General features: G+C 41.5%; 1 protein-coding gene across 2 annotated transcripts in view; it reads right to left on the reverse strand.

Moving 5' to 3' along the window:
- Positions 1-22,315, reverse strand: part of LOC129813696 (transmembrane inner ear expressed protein-like) — a 48,860-nt gene extending 26,545 nt beyond the window's left edge. Inside the window, exons 1-2 of one of the 2 annotated variants that reach the window (XM_055866120.1) lie at positions 21,883-22,315; positions 11,593-11,710 (exon numbers count right to left, since the gene is read on the reverse strand). In XM_055866120.1, the coding sequence (XP_055722095.1) occupies positions 11,593-11,710; positions 21,883-22,002 (238 nt within the window). In that variant the 5' untranslated portion in view covers positions 22,003-22,315. The remainder of the gene's footprint in view (positions 1-11,592; positions 11,711-21,882) is intronic. The other variant, XM_055866121.1, reaches the window with a different exon arrangement.
- Positions 22,316-23,003: the final 688 nt, after the last annotated feature.

Consider the following 23,003-nt stretch of genomic DNA (forward strand, 5'->3'; position numbering starts at 1 on the left):
AGCAGTACCCTTCGTCTGAATAAGGAAATAATTTAGAAACATTAAATAGTTGTGTGTGAGTACTATTTCAGCCAATGTTATAATGCATTCACTGGAAGGTAGTTTATTAGGGTCACGTTGCAGAAGAAAATATTCCATAGCTTCAATACCCCCCTCGTGTGGAATATTTGTGTATAACGACTCAACATCAAAAGTAACTTACAAGGTATTCTCAGGCCTGTTGTCCGGACCTCTGGCAGTGTCTATGGGGGTGCCACAGGGTTCAATTCTCGGGCCGACTCTTTTCTCTGTATATATCAATTATGTCGCTCTTGCTGCGGGCGATTCCCTGATCCACCTCTACGCAGACAACACCATTCTGTATACTTCTGGCCCGTCCTTGGACACTGTGCAAACTAACCTCCAAACGAGCCTCAAATGCCATACAACACTCCTTCCATGGCCTCTAACTGCTCTTAAACGCTAGTAAAACCAAATGCATGCTTTTCAACCATTCGCTGCCCGCACCCGCCCGCCCGACTAGCATCACCACCCTGGACGGTTCCGACCTAGAATATGTGGACAACTACAAATACCTGGGTGTTTGGCTAGACTGTAAACTCTCCTTCCATACTCATATTAAACATCTCCAATACAAAATCAAATCTAGAATCGGCTTTCTATTTCGCAGCAAAGCCTCCATCACTCACGCCGCCAAACTTACCCTCGTAAAACTGACTATCCTACCGATCCTCGACTTCGGCGATGTCATCTACAAAATAGCCTCCAACACTCAGCAAACTGGATGCAGTCTATCACAGTGCCATCCGTTTTGTTACCAAATCACCTTAGACCACCCACCACTGCGACCTGTATGCTCTAGTCGGCTGGCCCTCGCTACATACTCGTCGCCAGACCCACTGGCTCCAGGTCATCTATAAGTCTATGCTAGGTAAAGCTCCGCCTTATCTCAGTTCACTGGTCACCATAACAACACCCACCCGTAGCACACGTTCCAGCAGGTATATCTCACTGATCATCCCCAAAGCCAACACCTCATTTGGCCGCCTTTCCTTCCAGTCCTCTGCTGCCAGTGACTAGAACGAATTCCAAAAATCGCTGAAGTTGGAGACTTATATTTCCCTCACCAACTTTAAACATCAACTATCTGAGCAGCTAATCGATCGTTGCAGCTGTACATAGTCCATCTGTAAATAGCCCACCCAAACTACCTACCTCATCCCCATACTGTTTTTATTTTATTTACTTTTCTGCTATTTTGCACACCAGTATCTCTACTTGCACATCATCATCTGCTCATTTATCACTCCAGTGTTAATCTGCATAATTGTAATTATTCGCTCCTATGGCCTATTTATTGCCTACCTCCTCATGCCTTTTGTACACACTGTTTATAGACTTTATTTTTTCTACTGTGTCATTGACTTGTTTATTGTGTTATTGGCTTGTTTATTGTTTACTCCATGTGTAACTCTGTGTTGTTGTCTGTGTCACACTGCTTTGCTTTATCTTGACCAGGTCGCAGTTGCAAATGAGAACTTGTTCTCAACTGGCCTACCTGGTTAAATAAAGGTGAAATAAAAAATGAAATAAAAAACTTTAATAATGGAAAAATGTATGTAATAAATGTATCACTAGCTACTTTAAACAATGCCACTTTATATAATGTTTACATACCCTACATTACTCATCTCATACTGTATGTATATACTGTACTCTATACCATCTACTGCATCTTGCCTAAGCTGTTCGGCCATCACTCATTCATATATTTTTATGTACATATTCTTATTCATTCCTTTACACTTGTGTGTATAAGGTAGTTATTAATAATGTGAAATTGTTAGGTTAGATTACTTGTTAGATATTACTGCATGGTTGGAACTAGAAGCACAAGCATTTCGCTACGCTCGCATTAACATCTGCTAAACATGTATATGTGACAAATACAATTTGATTTGAGTTGATTTGAGTGTGTTTTGCTAGAGTCCAGTGTGTGTGCATAGAGTCAGTGTAGGAGAGTTAATGCAAAAAGGGTCAATGCAGTTAATCCGGCTAGCCATTTCATTAGCTATTTAGCAATCTTATTTAGCAGTCTTATGAATTGGGAGTAGAAGCTATTGAGGGTCCTGTTGGTTCCAGACTTGGTGCACGATCAGCTCCTTTGTCTTGCTGACTTAGCCAAGCAGGAACATTCACTGTCTTCTTGGTAAGCAACTCCAGTGTAGATGTGGCCTTGTGTTGTACAGTAGGTTATTGTCCTAATTAAATGTGAAATTCCTCTCACAGTGTCTGGTGTAAAGCAGACTGAAGCAGATTTTCCTCTAGGATTTTGCCTGCGCTTAGCTCTCTCCCATTTATTTGTATCCTGAAATACTCCCCAGTCGTTGCCGATGTCAAGCAAATACATACAATGATGCTGCCACCACCATGCTTGAAAATAAGGTGGCAGTTACTCAGTGATGTGTTCTGTTGCCGCCCCAATAGGTCCACAGACGACGCAATCACAACCACACGGCACACTGCCCTAACCCATCTGGACAAGAGGAATACCTATGTGAGAATGCTGTTCAACAACTATAGCTCAGCATTTAACACCATAGTACCCTCCAAACTCGTCATCAAGCTCGAAACCCTGGGTCTTGACCCCGCCCTGTGCAACTGGGTACTGGACTTCCTGACGGGCTGCCCCCAGGTGGTGAGGGTAGGTAACAACATCTCCACCCCGCTGATCCTCAACACTGGGGCCCCACAAGGGTGCGTTCTTAGCCCTCTCCTGTACTCCCTGTTCACCCACGACTGCGTGGCCATGCACGCCTCCAACTCAATCATCAAGTTTGCGGACGACACTACAGTGGTAGGCTTGATTACCAACAACGACGAGACGGCCTACAGGGAGGAGGTGAGGGCCCTCGGAGTGTGGTGTCAGGAAAATAACCTCACACTCAACGTCAACAAAACAAAGGAGATGATTGTGGACTTCAGGAAACAGCAGAGGGAGCACCCCCCTATCCACATCGACGGGACAGTAGTGGAGAGGGTAGTAAGTTTTAAGTTCCTCGGCGTACACATCACGGACAAACTGAATTGGTCCACCCACACAGACAGCGTTGTGAAGAAGGCGCAGCAGCGCCTCTTCAACCTCAGGAGGCTGAAGAAATTTGGCTTGTCACCAAAAGCACTCACAAACTTCTACAGATGCACAATCGAGAGCATCCTGTCGGGCTGTATCACCGCCTGGTACGGCAACTGCTCCACCCACAACCGTAAGGCTCTCCAGAGGGTAGTGAGGTCTGCACAACGCATCACCGGGGGCAAACTAACTGCCCTCCAGGACACCTACACAACCTGATGTCACAGGAAGGCTATAAAGATCATCAAGGACAACAACCACCCGAGCCACTGCCTGATCACCCCGCTATCATCGAGAAGGCAAGGTCAGTACAGGTGTATCAAAGCAGGGACCGAGAGACTGAAAAACAGCTTCTATCTCAAGGCCATCAGACTGTTAAAACTTCTTATGGCTGCAAGCCCGACGTCGGTACACTTATGACAACAGCCAGCTCAAGTGCAGGGCGCGAAATTCAAAATATATATTTTTTAAATATTTAACTTTCACACATTAACAAGTCCAATACAGCAAATGAAAGGTACACATCTTGTGAATCCAGCCAACATATCCGATTTTTTAAATGTTTTACAGCAAAAACAGCACGTAAATTTATGTTAGCTCACCACCAAATACAAAAAAAGGACAGACATTTTTCACAGCACAGGTAGCATGCACAAAGCCAACCTAACTAACCAAGAACCAACCAAACTAACCAACAAACAACTTCATCAGATGACAGTCTTATAACATGTTATACAATAAATCTATGTTTTGTTCTAAAAATGTGCATATTTCAGGTATAAATCATAGTTTACATTGCAGCTACAATCAGAAATTGCACCGAAAGCAGACAGAATAATTACAGACACCAACGTCAAATACCTAATTACTCATCATAAAACATTTCTGAAAAATACATAGTGAAAGTGATGAAAGGCAGGAAAAAAGACAAATGAAAGACAGGCATCTTGTGATTCCAGCCAATATTTCCGATTTATTAAGTGTTTTACAGCGAAAACACAATATAGCGTTATATTAGCTTACCACAATAGCCAGAAAGACAAGCCATTTCCCAGCAGTAAAAGTTAGCGATCGTAACAAACCAGTAAAAGATATATAATTTTTGACTAACCTTGATATTCTTTATCAGATGACAGTCCTATAACATCAGGTTATACATACACTTATGTTTTGTTCGAAAATTTGCATATTTAGAGCTGAAATCAGTGGTTATACATGTTGCTATCTTAGCTACTTTTTCCACAACGTCTAAACAGCAACGATATTTTTCGGACACTTTTTCTGACACACATATTCTGACCAAATAGCTATTCATAAACATAACTAAAAAATACATGTTGTATAGGAAATGATAGATGCATTAGTTCTTAATGAAATCGCAGTGTTAGAATTCTAAAAATTTACTTCATTACGACATCCAGCTTCGGTATATCTAGAGTACCCCAAAGTTGGGCGCCGGCAACTAGTTCACATGCACGACAGATATATGAAATAGCATCATAAAATGTTTCTTACTTTTGGTGATCTTCCATCAGAATGTTGGACAAGGTGTCCTTTGTCAAGAACAATCGTTGTTTGGATTTAGAACGTTCATTTTCCCTCTTGAATTAGCAAGCGCACTAGCCAAGTGGCTCGAAGCTCTCCATGCCAACAAACGGAAGAGACTGGAACACGGCAAAACTCCCGAAAAATTTTCAATAATCTGATGAAACTATATTGAAAAAACATACTTTACGATGATATGGTCACATGTATCAAATAAAATCAAAGCCGGGGATATTAGTCGCCTATAACGGCAGCTAAACAGAAGGCAAATCCAAGTCCCCCTTCGCGCTCTCCAGAAAACAGGAAATGGGCGGACACGTCATACAAAGAGCTTGAATTCCACTTCAGACCAAGATAAACACTAAATTTCTTCTCTCACCGCCTCTTGACATCCAGGGGAAGGTGTATGAAGTGCACGTATACTAATACGTATCATGCCCATGTATAGGCAGGAAGTAGATCAGAGCCTCGGTTTCAGACTTTCCACTTCCTGGTCAGGAAGTTTGTGCCAAATGAGTTCTGTTTGACTCACAGATATAATTCAAACGGTTTTAGAAACTAGAGAGTGTTTTCTATCCAATAGTAATAATAATATGCATATTGTACGAGCAAGAATTGAGTACGAGGCCGTTTGAAATGGGCACCTTTTATCTGGCTACTCAATACTGTCCCTGCAGCCCAAACAGTTTAAACAGCCACCACTAACATCGAGGGGCTGCTGCCAACATACTGACTCAACTCCAGCTCACTTTAATAATGGAAATTGATGGAAATTGATCAAAAATGTAACACTAGCCACTTTAAACAATGCCACTTAATATAATGTATATGTATATACTGTACTCTATATCATCTACTGCATCTTGCCATCTTTATGTAATACATGTATCACTAGCCACTTTAAACTATCCACTTTTATGTTTACATACCCACATTACTCATCTCATATGTATATACTGTACTCAATACCATCTACTGCATCTTGCCTATGCCGTTCTGTACCATCACTCATTCATATATCTTTATGTACATATTCTTTATCCATTTACACTTGTGTGTATAAGGTAGTAGTTGTGGAATTGTTAGGTTAGATTACTCGTTGGTTATTACTGCATTGTCGGAACTAGAAGCACAAGCATTTCGCTACACTCGCATTAACATCTGCTAACCATGTGTATGTGACAAATAAGATTTGATTTGATTTGATTTGTTGGATTTGCAGCAAACATAAGGCTTTGCATTTAGGCCAAAAAGTACATTCCTTTCCCGCCTTTTTTTTTCTTCATTACTTTTGTCCCATGTTATAGAATATTTGTTTTCTGTGTAATCTTTTCCAATCTGTCATTTAGGTCATTATGGTGGAGTCACTACAATGTTTTTTTTTAATCCATCCTCAGTTTTCTCCGATCACAGCCATTGAACTCTGTATCTGTTTTAAAATCACCAATGGACTCATAGTGACATCCCTGAGCAGTTTTTTTAATACACAAGAGTGGGGCTTCCCGAGTGCCGCAGCGGTCTAAGGCACTGCATCACAGTGCTTGATGTGTCACTACAGACCTGGGTTTGATCCCAGGCTGTGTCACAACCAGCCGTGACCGGGAGTCCCACAGAGTAGCGCACAATTTGCCCAGCGTCATCCAGGTTAGGGGAGGGTTTGGCCGAGAAGACTTTACTTGGCTCTTCGCGCTCTAGCGACTCCTTGTGGCAGGCTGACTTCTGTCATCAGTTGAGCGGTGTTTCCCTTCAACACGTTGGTGCAATTGGCTTCCGGGTTAAGGGCGGGTGTTAAGAAGCGTGGTTTGGCGGGTCATGTTTCGGAGCACACATGACTCGACCTTCACCTATCCATAGCCCGTTGGGGAGTTGCAGCGAAGAGACAAGATTGTAATTGGATCGCAGTTGGATATAACGAAATTGGGGTCAAAAAAAATTATTAAATAAAAAATGACAAAAAACAAGTGTGACAGTGAAGGTGTTTGTGTCAGAGTGGGTGGACCACCTGTGGATGGTCTGTGGGAGAGGGAGAGCAGTAGCTGTTAGCCATTTAACAGTCTTATTGCCAGGGGATAGAAGCTGTTTAGGAGTCTGTTGTTCTGAGCATTGATGCTATGGAGTATGGAGAACAGTCAATGTTTTGGGTGGCTGGAGTGTTTGGCAATTCTTTGAGCCTTTCTCAGACACTGTCTGGCATTTACGTCCTGGATGGCTTGGGGATCACCCCCAGTGATGCGCTGGGCTGTCCGCATCACCCTCTGTAGGGCCATCCTGTTGAGGGCGGTGCAGTTGCCATACCAGATGGTAATACAACCAGTCAGGATGCTCTTGATGGTGCAGCTGTAAAACTTCCTGAGGATCTTTGGGGCCATGCCAAATAGTTGCAGCCTTCTGAGGGAGAAGAGACTTGGTGTTGTTTTTTGTTGAAGCGTGCATAAAATGTATTGAGTTCGTCTGGTAGAGAAACATTGTTGGGAAGATCACGGCTATGTCTTCCTTTGTAATCCGTAATTGACTGTAGCCCTTGCCATATCCGTCGAGTGTTGGAGCCGGTGTAATCAGATTCCACCTTGTTCCTGTATTGTCCTTCTGCCTGTTTGATGGCTCTGCAGAGGTCGTAGCGGGACTTCTTGTACGCGTTCGTGTCCTCAGCCATAGCCTCTGGGTTGGCTGAGATGGCCCTGTGTGCAGTAGTTCTGTCCTTAAACTTATCACATGCCTCTGTGTTAATCCAGGGCTTTTGATTGGGGAAGCAGTGAACCTTTACTGTGAGGACAACATTGGCGATACATTTGCTGATGAAGCTGGAGGTGGTTAGCTCGTCGACGCTATCGACGGAGTCCCAGAACAAATTCAAATCAGCGCTAGCAAAGCAGTCCTGCAGCATAGCCTCCGCTTTGGAGGACCATTTCTCTATGGAGCGCATCACAGGTACTTCCTGTTTGAGCTTTTGTTTGTAAACAGGAAGCAGGAGTATATTCAATGTGTTATTTGTTATTGTTACCCATCTTTTAACTTTCAATGCCTTTCTTCATGCGACTTTCAACAAGTTGTTCGTATGGGGGACAGAGGAAAGAGTAGTCCTTAGAAAATCATTCAAACCCTATCATTTAATTTTTCAATCCCACTTTGTAATGCAACAAAATTTGAAAAGGGGTGTGGATACTTATGATACCCACTGTAGCTGAGCTGTGGCATTGTGGCTTAATTGACTGACTGACTAACTGACTGACTGACTGACTAATTGACTGACTGGCTAACTAACTGACTGACTGACTGACTAAATGACTGACTGACTGACTGACTAATTGACAGACTGACTGATTGACTAACTGACTAACTAACTGACTGACTTACTGACTAATTCACTGACTGGCTGACTGACTGACTGACTGACTGACTTACTGACTGACTGACTGGCTGACTAAATGAATGACTAACTAACTGACTAATTGACTGACTGACTGACTAACTGACTGAATGATTGACTGACTGACTGACTAATTCACTGACTGACTGTCTGACTGACTAACTAACTGCAGACTGACTAACTAACTGACTAACTGACTGACTGACTGACTGACTGTCTGACTGACTAACTAACTGCAGACTGACTAACTAACTGACTGACTGACTGACTGACTAACTGACTGACTGACTGATTAACTGACTAACTGACTGACTGACTGAATGATTGACTGACTGACTGACTGACTAATTCACTGACTGACTGTCTGACTGACTAACTAACTGCAGACTGACTAACTAACTGACTGACTGACTGACTGACTAACTGACTGACTGACTGATTAACTGACTAACTGACTGACTGACTGAATGATTGACTGACTGACTGACTAATTCACTGACTGACTGTCTGACTGACTAACTAACTGCAGACTGACTAACTAACTGACTACTTGACTGACTGGCTGACTGACCGACTGACTGACCGACATTGACTAACTGACGGACTAACTGACTGACTGACTGACTAACTGCAGACTGACTGACTGACTGACCAACTGACTGACTGACTGACATTGACTAACTGATGGACTAACTAACTAACTAACTGCCTAACTAACTGATGGACTAACTAACTGACTGAATGACTAAATGATTGACTGGCTGACTGACTGACTAACTAACTTACTAACTAACTGATGGGCTAACTAATGGACTAGCTAACTGGCTGACTAACTAACAGGCTGACTGACTAACTAGCTAACTGACTGACTGACTACTGACTGACTAACTACTAACTGACTAACTGACTGATTAATACATTAATTGTAACGGCTGTCGTCCTCTTCTTCCTCTGAAGAGGTGTAGCAAGGATCGGACCAATACGCAGCGTGGTAGGTGTCCATGTTTAATAGGGAAAAACTGAACATGAACACATATACAAAAACAATAAACGTGAACAAACCAAAACAGTCCCTTGAGGCACAACACTGACACAGGAAACAATCACCCACAAAATACCCAAAGAACATGGCTGCCTAAATATGGTTCCCAATCAGAGACAACGATAAACACCTGCCTCTAATTGAGAACCAATCTAGGGAACCATAGACTTACATAAACACCTATAATGAACACAACCCCATAAATCTACAAAAAAAAACTAGACAGTACAAACACCCTAGACGAGACAAAAACACACAAACCACCCTCGTCACACCCTGACCTAACCAAAATAATAAAGAGAACAAAGATAACTAAGGCCAGGGCGTGCATTGCCATGTAGTTTACCAATTAAATGGTCTGACGGAGATGTGGACATACTCGGTATACAAATCCCAAAAGAAAGAAATGATCTCACTCCAATAAATTTTTATAGAAAGTTAGCAAAAATAGATAAGATCTTGCTACCATGGAAAGGAAAATACCTGTCTATTTGTGGGAAAATCACCCTGATTAACTCTTTAATCATATCCCAGTTTCCCTATTTGCTTATGGTTTTGCCTACACCTAGTGACCTGCTTTTTAAATTATATGAACAAAAAATATTCAATTTGATTTGGAACGGCAAGCCAGATAAAATTAAAAGGTCCTATTTATATAACGAATATGAATTCGGAGGGCAGAAATTATTAAATATTAAAGCATTAGACCTCTCAGTAAAGGCATCAGTCATACAAAAGTTATACTTAAATCCAAACTGGTTCTCTTGTAGATTGGTACGAATGTCTCATCCTATGTTCAAGAAGGGCCTTTTTCCCTTTATTCAGATTACACCTGCTCACTTTCGGTTGTTTGAAAAGGAAATAATCTCCAAAATATCTTTATTTTTAAACAAGCCTTAGAAAGTTGGTTGCAATTTCAGTTTAATCCACCTGAAAGGACGGAACAAATAGTACAACAAATATTGTGGTTAAATTCAAATATAGTAATTGATAAAAAAAACTGTATTTATCGAAGAAATGTTTAAAAAAGGTGTAATTTTTGTGAATGATATCATAAATAGGACTGGTGGAGTAATGTCACACATGCAGCTAACACAGACATATGGAAATGTCTGCTCTACCCAAAATTACAACCAATTAATTGCAGCATTACCACAAAAATGGAAGAGGCAAGTAGAAGGGGGAAAAAGTAAGGAACTTGTATGTCGGCCCTATATTAAAGAACATAAATGGTTAAAGAAAAGTGTGATAAATAAAAACATATACCAATTTAATTTAAGGACCAAAAAACTGACAGCTGTGCCATATAAATTGCAAAATAGTTGGGAAGAGATTTTCGATGTACCCATTCCATGGCACATGGTTTATGAATTGATACGCAAAACAACGCCGGATTCAAAACTTCGAATTTTTCAATTTAAATTACCGTACAAAATTCTTGCAACTAATAGAATGTTATATATATGGGGGATACAATCTTCCCAGCTCTGCAGATTCTGCTGTGAGGAGGCAGAGTCATTAGATCATTTATTTTGGTATTGTCCGTATGTAGCTCGTTTTTGGTCACAGGTCCAGAAATGGCTGAAGAATTGCAACATTTGCGTAGAACTAACACTACAGATAGCAATACTGGGGGATTTGAAAAGCCATAGTCAATCAATCAATAATATAATAATTATTTTAGCAAAAATGTTTATTTTTAATTTACAATCCGTGGAAGCTATGAGAATAGGAAGATTCAAATCTTTTGTGAAGCATCACAGCACAGTTGAAAAATATATGGCAAATAAAAATCCGAAATGGATGATGTTGGAAGATAGATGGGAAGGGTTGAGTGGAGCTGAAGGGTGGGACTAATAACAAGATAAACAATGTAGGGCATACGGGATCTGTGAAATGTGTATAGGTGCGGAGCTTTTGTGAAATAGCACAGTTACAAGTGGAAATCAAACTGTATGGACAACAGAAATAGAGGAAGGACTAAGAACAAACAAGAGAGAACTATTATAAAGTAGACTGTGTCTGTAAAGTGTGTATAAGATGTATAAATTGAAAGTAAAAACAGAAATGTTTATCAGTTTACTCCAATTGGGGGATCGGTGGTAGGGTTTGCGGGTAATAATAATAAAGGTATACTCTTTAAAAAAGTATGTGTGTCTATATAGGTATGTGTATGTATATATGTGAATATGTATGCATACGTGTATGGATATATATATTTACCCCAAAAAATATGGGGGATTGGAAATGATGCAGACAATTACATTGGAAGCAACATTCTTTCCGCAATATTAAGCTGATCCACCCCTAAAAAAAAAAAAAGAAAAGAAAAAGGCCAGGGCGTGACATGAATTGTATTAATGTGATTTATGTAAATAGAATTGGAAGGGAGAATTGATGTGAGATTGATAGATACTCAAGTGAATGTGTGTGAATATTCTGATCTCATAAATCATCTTGAATGAGTCTGGCACACGATTATGACAGGTTTAGAGAAATACTTACTGACTGCTAGAATAAACATAGAGAAGATGCCAATAACCTGCCATAACCGCAGTCCCCAGAACACGACTGTTTCTGAAGTGACTGGGTCTGGCTTCTTTGGGGGATCTGTCGGTAAAAGCTGAGGAAAAAGAGTCAAAATTTGCATTAGTTACTTATTGTGTAATCAAGACAGGTACTCTTCAAATCACGATGCAGTTTGAGAATCTTCATAGAAATTAGTCTAACGCAAATTGGAAAAATACCGCAATGGAAGCAAATATCAATCTGATTGAGAGAAAAATAGTTTCCGCTTCCTTTCAGTTTCTGAAGAGACATGGCGGAAAGACAACTGGAGGAAATACAGAATTGGAAAAGACAACCCACTGGGCACACACTGGTTGAATTTTCTATGAAATGATGTTGAACCAACATGGAATAGACATTGAATTGACGTCTGTGCCCAGCGGGAAGTTTATGTCACTGTGTGTTTACGGAGAAAACAACAGGGAAGATAGGCTTGGAATAAAACCCTCAAAAAGAGGATTTAGTAGATCATGCAGAATGTGGAACATGCCAGTCTGGTGTGACCCCTCATGACCCCTTCATATTCTGAATATCTCAATCAACCTTAGGCCACTTGTGAGAGCTACCAGCTCAAGCCTAAAAGAAATCTACTCTGCCTCACAAATTGCCTCAAAAATGGAGAACAATGGGTTTAATCTCAACCACCTTTCACAGAAATAGAAAGATGACTATCTGAATAAGAAAAATGGAAAAAAACAAAACAAGAGCATTGAACAACAAGCAACAATAGACAGCAAGCAATAGACAAAGAACAACATTATGTTTGTCGTGTCATGCACAATCACTTCGAACACTAGAATCTGTATTAAGTCATTTTTTCCCACCAATTTGTTATATTATGTTGACTTAACCCAACTTTTGCAGAAAACTCAAGTTGGAAATAAGGCCCTGGAAAGCTACCGAATGCTGAGAAATACTGTAAGAACACAATGAAAACAAAATAATTGCCTCACTGAGTGAATGGCACTGATGGAGGAGAATGAATCACACATCTTGGCACAAAGAGTGAATGGAAGAAAACATTAAGCACTCTCTCCCTAATTAGAGGGATCCAAACACTGTTTGTTTCGTGGAGAGGAAAATGGCACTTTTAAACTGAACATGCTCCTTCTTTAGTGTGACAACAATCTTAAGATATTGTTTTTGAGATATTGATCTAATATGATTGGAAGCATGTTTTTTGCTGACTAAAAAGAGTCTCTAAAGTGTTGAAGGTTATAGTGGTAGTCTGAGTATTCACATTTCAACACTTGTTTTTATTTCAGATAGGTCTTGAGAAAATGGGGAAATTCAGCGCTAGCAGACAGACATGAATCAAGAAAGATATGCCAACCCCTCTTAGATCTAGTCCATTTCGTTGACATCACAATTAGGCTACAGAGGTTATGCTGTTTTATTAATACAGTCATCATTATGATTAATTCAAAGCCCTGTTGATGAGCCTTTAATGATCTGTAGTGTCTGAAATGTTTGTTAAAAGGATAGTTCACCAAACTACAAAATGACATGTTGGTTTAGTTTATACCCTGTAACCAGTCTAACAAACAAACAGTGCCAGAGAAATACAACCAAAGCATGCTCATAGACTGCTTACAAGCAAACAAATGTGTATTATGTGAACTTGTGTGAATTTGTGTGAACTATCCCTTTATGTGAATAGCGGTTATGAAAAGAACTGTATGCTGTGATTGCAGTTCATTCAGGAAGGTGTTGGAAATCTATACCGTGCTGCATGGTGTTCTGCGGGCAATGTGAGCCATCACCCTACAACATATACACGCACACACACACTCACACTACGGGTCTTATTCCTCTACCACACCACAGTCAGTGAGGTATTCTTCCTGGTGCTCCAGTATTGACATGCTTGGTTTAATTGAACAAGAAGCGATGGGTTACATCCCATTATGTACAGTGCTTTTGGAAAGTATTAAGACCCCTTACCTTTTCAACATTTTGTTACATTACAACCTTATTCTGAAATGGATTAAATAGTTGTTTTACTCATCAATCTACACACAATACCCCAAAATGACAAACAAAAACAGAATTTTAGAAACTTGTGCAAAAAAATAAATAATAATATATAAATATTCAGACCCTTTACTCAGTACTTTGTTGAAGCACTGTTGGCAGCGATTACAGCTTCGAGTCTTCTTGGGTACGACGCTATAGCTTGGCACACCTGTATTTGGGGAGTTTCTCCCATTCTTCTCTGCAGATCCTCTCAAGATCTGTCAGGTTGGATGGGGAGCTTCGCTGCACGGATATTTTAAGGTCTCTCCAGAGATGTTCGATCGGGTTCAAGACCGGGCTCTGGCTGGACCACTCAAGAATATTCAGAGACTTGTCCCGAAGACACTCCTACGTTGTCTTGGCTGTGTGCTTAGGGTCGTTGTCCTGTTGGAAGGTGAACCTTCGCCCCAGTTTGAGGTCCTGAGAGCTAAGGAGCAGGGTTTCATCAAGGATCTCTCTGTACTTTGGCCTGCTCATCTTTCCCTTGATCCTGATTCATCTCCCAGTAACTTCTGCTGAAAAACATCCCCACATCATGATGCTGCCACCAGCATACTTAACTGTAGGGATTGTGCCAGGTTTCCTCCAGACGTGACACATGGCATTCAGGCCAAAGAGTTCAATCTTAGTGAAATCAGACTAGAGAATCTTATTTCTCATGGCTTCTGTCTGGGCACTCTACCATAAAGGCCTGATTGGTGGAGTGCTGCAGAGATGGTTGTCCTTATCGATGGTTCTCCCATCTCCACAGAGGAACTCTGAAGCTTTATCAGAGTGACCATCGGGTTCTTGGTCACCTCCCTGACCAAGTCCCTTCTCCCCGATTGTTCAGTTTTTGCCGGGTGGCCAGCTCAAGGAAGAGTCGTGTGGTTCCCAACTTCTTCCATTTAAGAATAATGGAGGCCACTGTGTTCTTGGGGACCTTCAATGCTTCAGAAATGCTTTGGTACCCTTTTCCAGATCTGTGCCTCGACACAATCCTGTCTCGGAGCTCTACGGACAATTCCTTCGACCTCATGGCTTGGTTTTTGCTCTGACATGCACTGTCAACTGTGGGACCTTATATAGACAAGTGTGTGCCTTTCCAAATCATGTTCAATCAATTGAATTTACCACAGGTGGACTCCAATCAAGTTGTTGAAACATCTCAAGGATGATCAATGGAAACCGGATGCACCCGAGCTCAGTTTCAAGTCTCATAACAAATGGTCTGAATAAATACGTTTTTTTTTATACCTTTGCAGAAATGTATAGAAACCTGTTTTCGCTTTGTCATTATTGGGTATTGTTTCTAGATTGATGAGGAACATGTTTAATTTAATCAATTTTAAAATAACGGTGTAATGTAGAAAAATGTGGAAAAAGGGAAGGGGTCTGAAGACTTTCCGAATGCACTATATATAAACCCTGGATTGCTGATGCTATGTATTGGCTTTTGAGAGGCTTTGAAGCCACCGGTCGGCCATATTGGCACTCCCCTGTAGGAGCAGTCCTCCATAGGAATGAATGTAATTCTACAGTATTACATGTTTTTTTGTTTTTTGTTGTTGTAGTGGGGACAGTAACGTTAGTAATCAAAAAGAATATATGTACTTTAAGGGAAAAAAATATTTCTGCATTTTTTTATGCTTATCTCAAATAAAGCAATTTAAAAGTATGCATTAAGGTGTCTGTAATGGAATAAATGTCACGACTTTCGCCGAAGTCTGTCCCTCTCCTTGTTCGGGAGGCGTTTGGCGGTCGACGTCACCGGTCTTCTAGCCATCGTCGATCCACCTTTCATTTTCCATTTGTTTTGTCTTGTCTTCCCACACACCTGGTTTCAATTCCATCATTACATGTTGTGTATTTAACCCTCTGTTCCCCCCTATGTCCTTGTCCGGAATTGTTTATTTGTAGTACTTTTGCACGTTATGCTGGTGTGTAACGGGTTTTGTTTACCCATTGATTTATTGTTCTGTTTACGGTGGGTTTTTTTATTAAACTGCGCCGTTGTAAATCAGTTTTTTTGCTCTCCTGCGCCTAACTTCTCTGCCGCCAGTACGCACCCCCTACAATAAATGTGGCAAAAACGAATGCATACATTAATAAATGCAGTTCTATTTTTTCCAAAATATTTTTTTACAATGGTGGGGGAGTGCCAAGATCGAGGCACGGTGGTTTCAACACAGCGCCCCCTATCAGTCAACTAGTGTGTATACAAATCATTGGTTTAATCTAGCCCCAAAGTTCATGTCTACTGATCAATACATGATGGGTCAGGACACGGACACTTATTATGTTTTCTGCCATTGTAAATAATCTAATCTCACACTGAAATGGGAAGACGGTTTATGGAACAATACATCTGGGAAAAAGCCAAAACACTTACTTCAGATGACTGTCAAGCAAATGGGACTTTCATGTGAAAAATTACATAGTTTAAAAAAATTCAGAGCGCAATATTAGAAACATTCATAAGAGCACCTCCTCCCAGCTGCCCACTGCACTGAGGATAGGAAGCACTGTCACCACCGATAAAGCCACAATAATCGAGAATTTCAATAAGCATTTCTCTACGGCTGGCCATGCTTTCCTCCTGGCTAGCCCAATCCCGACCAACAGCTCCGCACCCCCCGCAGCTACTTGCCCAAGCCTCCCCAGGTTCTCCTTCACCCAAATCCAGATAGTACATGTTCTGAAAGAGCTGCAAAACCTGGACCCGTACAAATCAGCTGGTCTAGATAATCTGGACACTCTCTTTCTAAAATTATCCGCCACCATTGTTGCAACCCCTATTACCAGCCTGTTCAACCTCTCTTTCGTATCGTCCGAGATCCCTAAAGATAGGAAAGCTGCCGCGGTCATCCCCCTCTTCAAAGGGGGTGACACTCTAGACCCAAACTGTTATAGTCTTATATCCATCCTGCCCTGCCTTTCTACAGTCTTTGAAAGCCAAGTTAACAAACAGATCACTGACCATTTCGAATCCCACCGTACCTTCTCCGCTGTTCAATCCGGTTTCCGAGCTGGTCACGGGTGCACCTCAGCCACGCTCAAGGTCCGAAACGATATCATAACCGCCATTCGATAAAAGACAGTACTGTGCAGCCGTCTTTATCGACCTGGCCAAGGCTTTTGACTCTGTCAATCACCGTAATCTTATCGGCATAGTCAACAGCCTTGGTTTCTCAAATGACTCTCTCGCCTGGTTCACCAACTACTTCTCAGATAGAGTTCAGTGTGTCAAATTGGAGGGCCTGTTGTCCCGACCTCTGGCAGTCTCTATGGAGGTACCACAGGGTTTAATTGTCGGGCCGACTCTTTTCTCTGTATATATCAATGATGTTGCTCTTGCTGCAGGTGATTCCCTGATCCACCTCTACGCAGACGACACCATTCTGTATACATCTGGCCCTTCCTTGGAAACTGTGTTAACAAACCTCCAAACAAGCTTCAATGCCATACAACACTCATTCTGTGGCCTCCAACTGCTCTTAAACGCTTGTAAAACCAAATGCATGCTTTTCAACCGATCACTGCCCACACCTGCCCGCCCGTCTAGCATCACTACTCTGGACGGTTCTGACTTAGAATATGTAGACAACTACAAATACCTAGGTGTCTGGTTAGACTGTAAACTCTCCTACCAGACTCATATTAAACATCTCCAATCTAAAATAAAATCTAGAATCCGCTTCCTATTTCACAACAAAGCTTCCTTCATTCACGCTGCCAAACATACTTTCGTAAAACTGACTATCCTACCGATCCTCGACTTCGGCGATGTCATTTACAAAATAGCCTCCAACACTCTACTCAGCAAGCTGGATGCATATCACAGCGCCATCCGTTTTGTCAACAAAGCCCAATATACCACCCACCACTGCAACCTGTATGCTCTCGTCGGCTGGCCCTCACTACATATTCGCCGCCAGACCCACTGGCTCCAGGTCATCTATAAGTCTTTGCTAGGTAAAGATCTGCCTTATCTCAGCTCACTGGACACCATAACAACAACCACACGTAGCACGCGCACCAGCAGCTATATCTCACTGGTCATCCCCAAAGCCAACACCTCCTTTGGCTGCCTTTCCTTCCAGTTCTCTGCTGCCAATGACTGTAACGAATTGCAAAAATCGCTGAAGTTGGAGACTTATATCTCACTCACTAGCTTTAAGCATCAGCTGAGCAGCTAACCGATCGCTGCAGCTGTACACAGTCCATCTGTAAATAGCCCATCCAATCTACCTACCTCATCCCAATATTGTTTTTATTTACTTTTCTGCTCTTTTGCATACCAGTATTTCTACTTGCACATCATCATCTGCACATTTATCACTCTGGTGTTCATTTGCTAAATTGTAATTACTTCGCTAGTATGGCCTATTTATTGCCTTACCTCCTCACGCCATTTGCACACACTGTATATATGCTTTTTTCTATTGTGTTATTGACTGTACGTTTGTTTATTCCATGTGTGACTTTGTGTTGTTGTTTTTGTCGCACTGCTTTGCTTTATCTTGGCCAGGTCGCAGTTGTAAATGAGAACTTGTTCTTAACTGGCCAACTTGGTTAAATAAACATGAAATTAGAAAAATTATAATAATAATAAAAGGTAGAATAATATCCTTTCAGCAAAAAACCTTTTGGGGATTAAACTTGACAGGGAGGTTGTGAAGTAGCTGGGCTTTTCCAATAATGACCAGGATGGAATATTACATTTGACCAACGGTGCAAATTTCAGTGGTGGCTGGTAGCACTTTATATGGAGAGGACAGGCTCATATTAATTGCTGGAACAGAATGAATGTAATGGTCTCAAACACATCAAACACCTGGTTTCCATGGGCTTGATACCATTCAATTCATTCACTCCATTCCATTAATTATTATGAGTCATCCTCTCCTCACCAGCCTCCTTTCTCCTACCCTCACCAGCCTCCTTTGGGTGAAATGTAATCTAACAGTCAATAAACAGGATGGGAACAATGTACAACTATGACATTATCAAAACATAGATTTCTGTACATCTTGAAGCCATTGTTATTTATGTAGATGTGTTGTTTAGTCATTGGTGGATTGACCAACAAATAAAATCATATGTAGGAAATTATATTTTGTAAGAGAATTGTAATTCTTTGAATTGTTATGTTGTAATTTTTCTCAGTATTATTGCCATATTGTGTCTCATCTCAGTGTGACAGACAGGGGTGCGTCCGAAATGGCACCCGATTCCCCATAATACAGTGCACTACCTTAGACCAAAGCCTATCTATTCCCTACGTAGTGTATTACTTTTGACCAGGGCCCTAGGGCGTTGTACAGGGAATATGGTTCCATTTCACACTCAGCCAGGGTCTTATTGTTGTTTGGCCTCAGTTGGAAGCTGCGTGTTCAGTTGGAAGCTGCGTGTTAGAGCTGATTGGCTTTGGTGAGTCAGCATGTTAACGAGATGTCATGGGCCTAACCTTGTCTGACTTCTCAGCCAATCTCCAAATATCAGCAGCGTACCGTATGAGTATGTGTTCTAACTGCCAAGGCCACCAGCCTGTTGCCAAAACAAAAATTAATAATGGATTTTTGATGAAAATTGTTTGTAGCTTGTCATGACTTTACTCCAGAGTGTAATGCCACTTTAGGATGGGGAAACAGATTGTAACTCTGCTGCCCTTAATTCAAAGTAGTGAATTCATGGTATTTCAACATGATTATGTAATGCTAAAATGTCTTTCTCGCTCTCCTATTTGATGTGGTGTGATTAGTAGATGAGCCAGATAGCTTAGGTAAACATATTGAGACAACTCCGATCCAGTGGGAGAGTTGACTCTGGCTGCAGCTTGCAGTTGCTATGGTTGTCGAATTTTTGATGTCAAACCTGATTCAGGAAAGGCTTAGTTGAGATAATTCTGAATTTATGCCATAAAATGAACACACTCTTAGCATATTTTTTTCTAAGTAGAACCATACAGGGTTCTTTGGTTTGTCCCCATTGGGGAACCCTTTTTGGTGCTGGGTAGAACCTTTGCAGAGGGTTCTATCTAGAACCCTCTATGTAGGGTTCTTCAAAGAATCCCCAGTATCCTCAATGAAGGGTTCTACCGAGAACCCTTTTATCTTAGGAGGGTTTTTCCTAGAACCCTCTGTGAACGGTTCCACCAGCCTTATTAGCCTTAAAAATGTAATTAGTTATAACAATATATTACAAACTGTACATCATAAGGCCTTTCTTTGATGGCCTAGTTTTACCCTAACACAGTAGTGTTAGAAATCTCCTGGTTTACAGGCCACATCAGGCCTACAAGTCACATTATACTGGCTTATAAAGTGATGTGTAATTCCTATTGGAATCCACCCATTCAGAATGACTGCCAGGGTAGGGAAGATTGAATACTGAGACTACCTCAATCATCTAAACTGGAACAACCATCTCAGTAACTGGTGCAATAAATCCAATTACTAACAGATGAAATTAAACAATTCATCAATCAACCAATCAATGTACTGTACATGCAAAAACACAGATATTACAGTAAAACAAACAATTCTGAAAATCTCCCTGCAATAGAGCATGCTGGGAAATATTATATATGGTTCTATGTATAACCCTTCATGCCTTCTAAATCATTCTTCTTCTCTTCTAAAGAATCATCAAAGAACCCTTTCTTCCAAAAATAGTTATTATGATATTAAAGGTTTTAGGTAGAACCCTTTGCCTTACAAAAATCCCTTGTCTTCCAAAAAGGGTTCTTCTGATCAAAACGGTTCTTGGTAGAATAACCCTATCCCTCCGCAAAGAACCCTTTTGGAACCCTTTTTTCTAAGAGTGTACATGAGAGAATATTCAAACTGAACCGGATGCCATTCTTCAAGCTAGTATACATCACATGGGTATTGTAATTCAAATCATTTGGGAGAGGTGTCATGTGCATGCTCGTTCTCTTTCTTTGTTATTATCTAAATGATAATAATTTTCCTCTAAGATTTCCCATTATTTAGATCCCTCTCGGAACATAATGAAATCTACCCCCTAAGTGAATGAAAATACACTGAGTATACAAAACATTAAGAACAAAACATTGAATCAACATGGAAAACTAATTGGATTAGAAAAAAGTTATCAACGTAAGGGAATTTAGTCTTTTTTTCACCCAATTTTTTACCTAAATCCAATGACATGGTGACATTTTTTGTTGGTTTCACAGTGAATTCACGTTAGTTGACAACTTAACCAAATGTAAATCAAAACCAAAACCAGATGCTGAAATGACATCTGTGCACAGTGGGTTATGATTGACCTTGTTCACCAAATTGCAATTTCATTACAATCAATAATATTTTTTTAAATGGCTCATTATATTTATTAATGAATCAGCTTTTCCTACTGGATCTGTCAACTATTCTCTATTAAACTCTATTCTTCTCTATTAAACTCTCTACCAAAATCATCTGAAATCAACATTTGAATATCAGAGACCGATAAGTACAAATACATGGAGCGACCACCTTGGGAAAACTATGAGAAAACTATGGATCTATTGAAGCAAAGTCAGGGAATTACATGAATATTAAAGCTACTCTGCCTCATCGGAGGATTTCATCACTAACGCCCACAAACTACCAACACAGAAATTGTTCACACGATCAACCGTCTGGGCATCCATCAGCAATAACAGTACATGTGTTGTCACTATATCAAGATGAACATTTCTAGAACTTTCATGTTTATTCTCTGATCTAGCATGGAATTGTGTTGCTTGTTTTGTACAACACCCTGTATGTGGTATAACATGGAGTCTCACATTTCAAAACAATGCATTAGCTCCCTTCTATATTCTGCCGTGGTGCTCTCAACTACCTGCCACAGTATTTCATTTTTGATTCCGCCGCTTACAGCATCACTCCCAGCTTTAGAAAATACAAATGGCGGCAAATGGCTATCACTACGTCTGTGCATGCTGCAACGGCCCGTATTCGCCATGCTACTCTAGGAAGAACGCCACCACAAAGTATCCCATTACGACACATGTAGATTGACTATTGTCTAAGGGGCCGCCCAACACTATAGCTCTATAGCGAACAGGCCCCATTCATTAATCACATGAAAACAAGCAACCAGCCTATAAACAGTGGAGGGAGCGAGTGTGACAGACACCCACACCTCCGTAAGCAGTAACCCGATGATGAGCCTCAACCAGTGGACAAAGATGTGTATGAACGAACACGTTCTTACCTCTGGGTCTGGGACCTGGGAGAATACAGTGGAGATGCAGAAGGAGAGCAGCGCTGCCCCTAAGCCCAGCAGCACTGGCTGGAGAGGAGGACAGGAAGAAGGCTGTTCCCTGGCTGCCATTATTTTCCACTTTCCTTTCTCCCTGAAGGCTACAGCTCCTTGCCCCCTCTCTCCTCTCCTCTCTTCTGGCTGCCTGGCTGGGTGGCTGGGCTGTGTGGTTGCGCTGCAGGCTACCCTGGACAGGACCACAATGGCCCTGGATGATTGATGGTCAGAGAGGAGTGCTGAAGAGGAAAGAGGGCGTCCTCTCTCCTTTCATCTGGTATACTGCCTCTGCCTCTCCTCCCCTGTTCTTCTTCCTCCCAACACAGAGCACCATACACCACTATAACACATCAGACTGTCTTCCTGTAGACAGCTCCACGAGCCACTAGCCAGCCCCTTCAGGTAGGGTCATTAATTAATGAATAGGACTGGTGTAGTTTACAGCCCATTCTGCCAGGAACGAGAGGTAGGGAGGTTATAACACTGCTCTGTCTGTGGATAGGAGGTAGGGAGGTTATAACACTGCTCTGTCTGGGGGATGGGAGGTAGGTAGGTTATAACACTGCTCTGTCTGGGGGACAGGAGGTAGGGAGGTTATAACACTGTTCTGTCTGGGGGACGGGAAGTAGGGAGGTTATAACACTGCTCTGTCTGGGGACAGGAGGTAGGGAGGTTATAACACTGCTCTGTCTGGGGACAGGAGGTAGGGAGGTTATAACACTGTTCTGTCTGGGGGATGGGAGTTAGTGAGGTTATAATACTGCTCTATCTGGGGGGACGGGAGTTAGGGAGGTTATAACACTGCTTTGTCTGGGGTACGGGAGGTAGGTAGGTTATAACACTGCTCTGTCTGGGGATGGGAGGCAGGGAGGTTATAACAGCTCTGTCTGGGGATGGGAGGTATGTACGTTATAACACTGCTCTATCTGGGGATGGGAGGTATGTACGTTATAACACTGCTCTATCTGGGGATGGGAGTCAGCGAGGTTATAACACTGCTCTGTCTGGGGGATGGGAGGCAGCGAGGTTATAACACTGCTCTATCTGGGGATGGGAGGCAGGGAGGTTATAACACT

This window comes from Salvelinus fontinalis, chromosome 17, assembly GCF_029448725.1.
Source record: "Salvelinus fontinalis isolate EN_2023a chromosome 17, ASM2944872v1, whole genome shotgun sequence".
Taxonomy (NCBI): Eukaryota; Metazoa; Chordata; class Actinopteri; order Salmoniformes; family Salmonidae; genus Salvelinus; species Salvelinus fontinalis.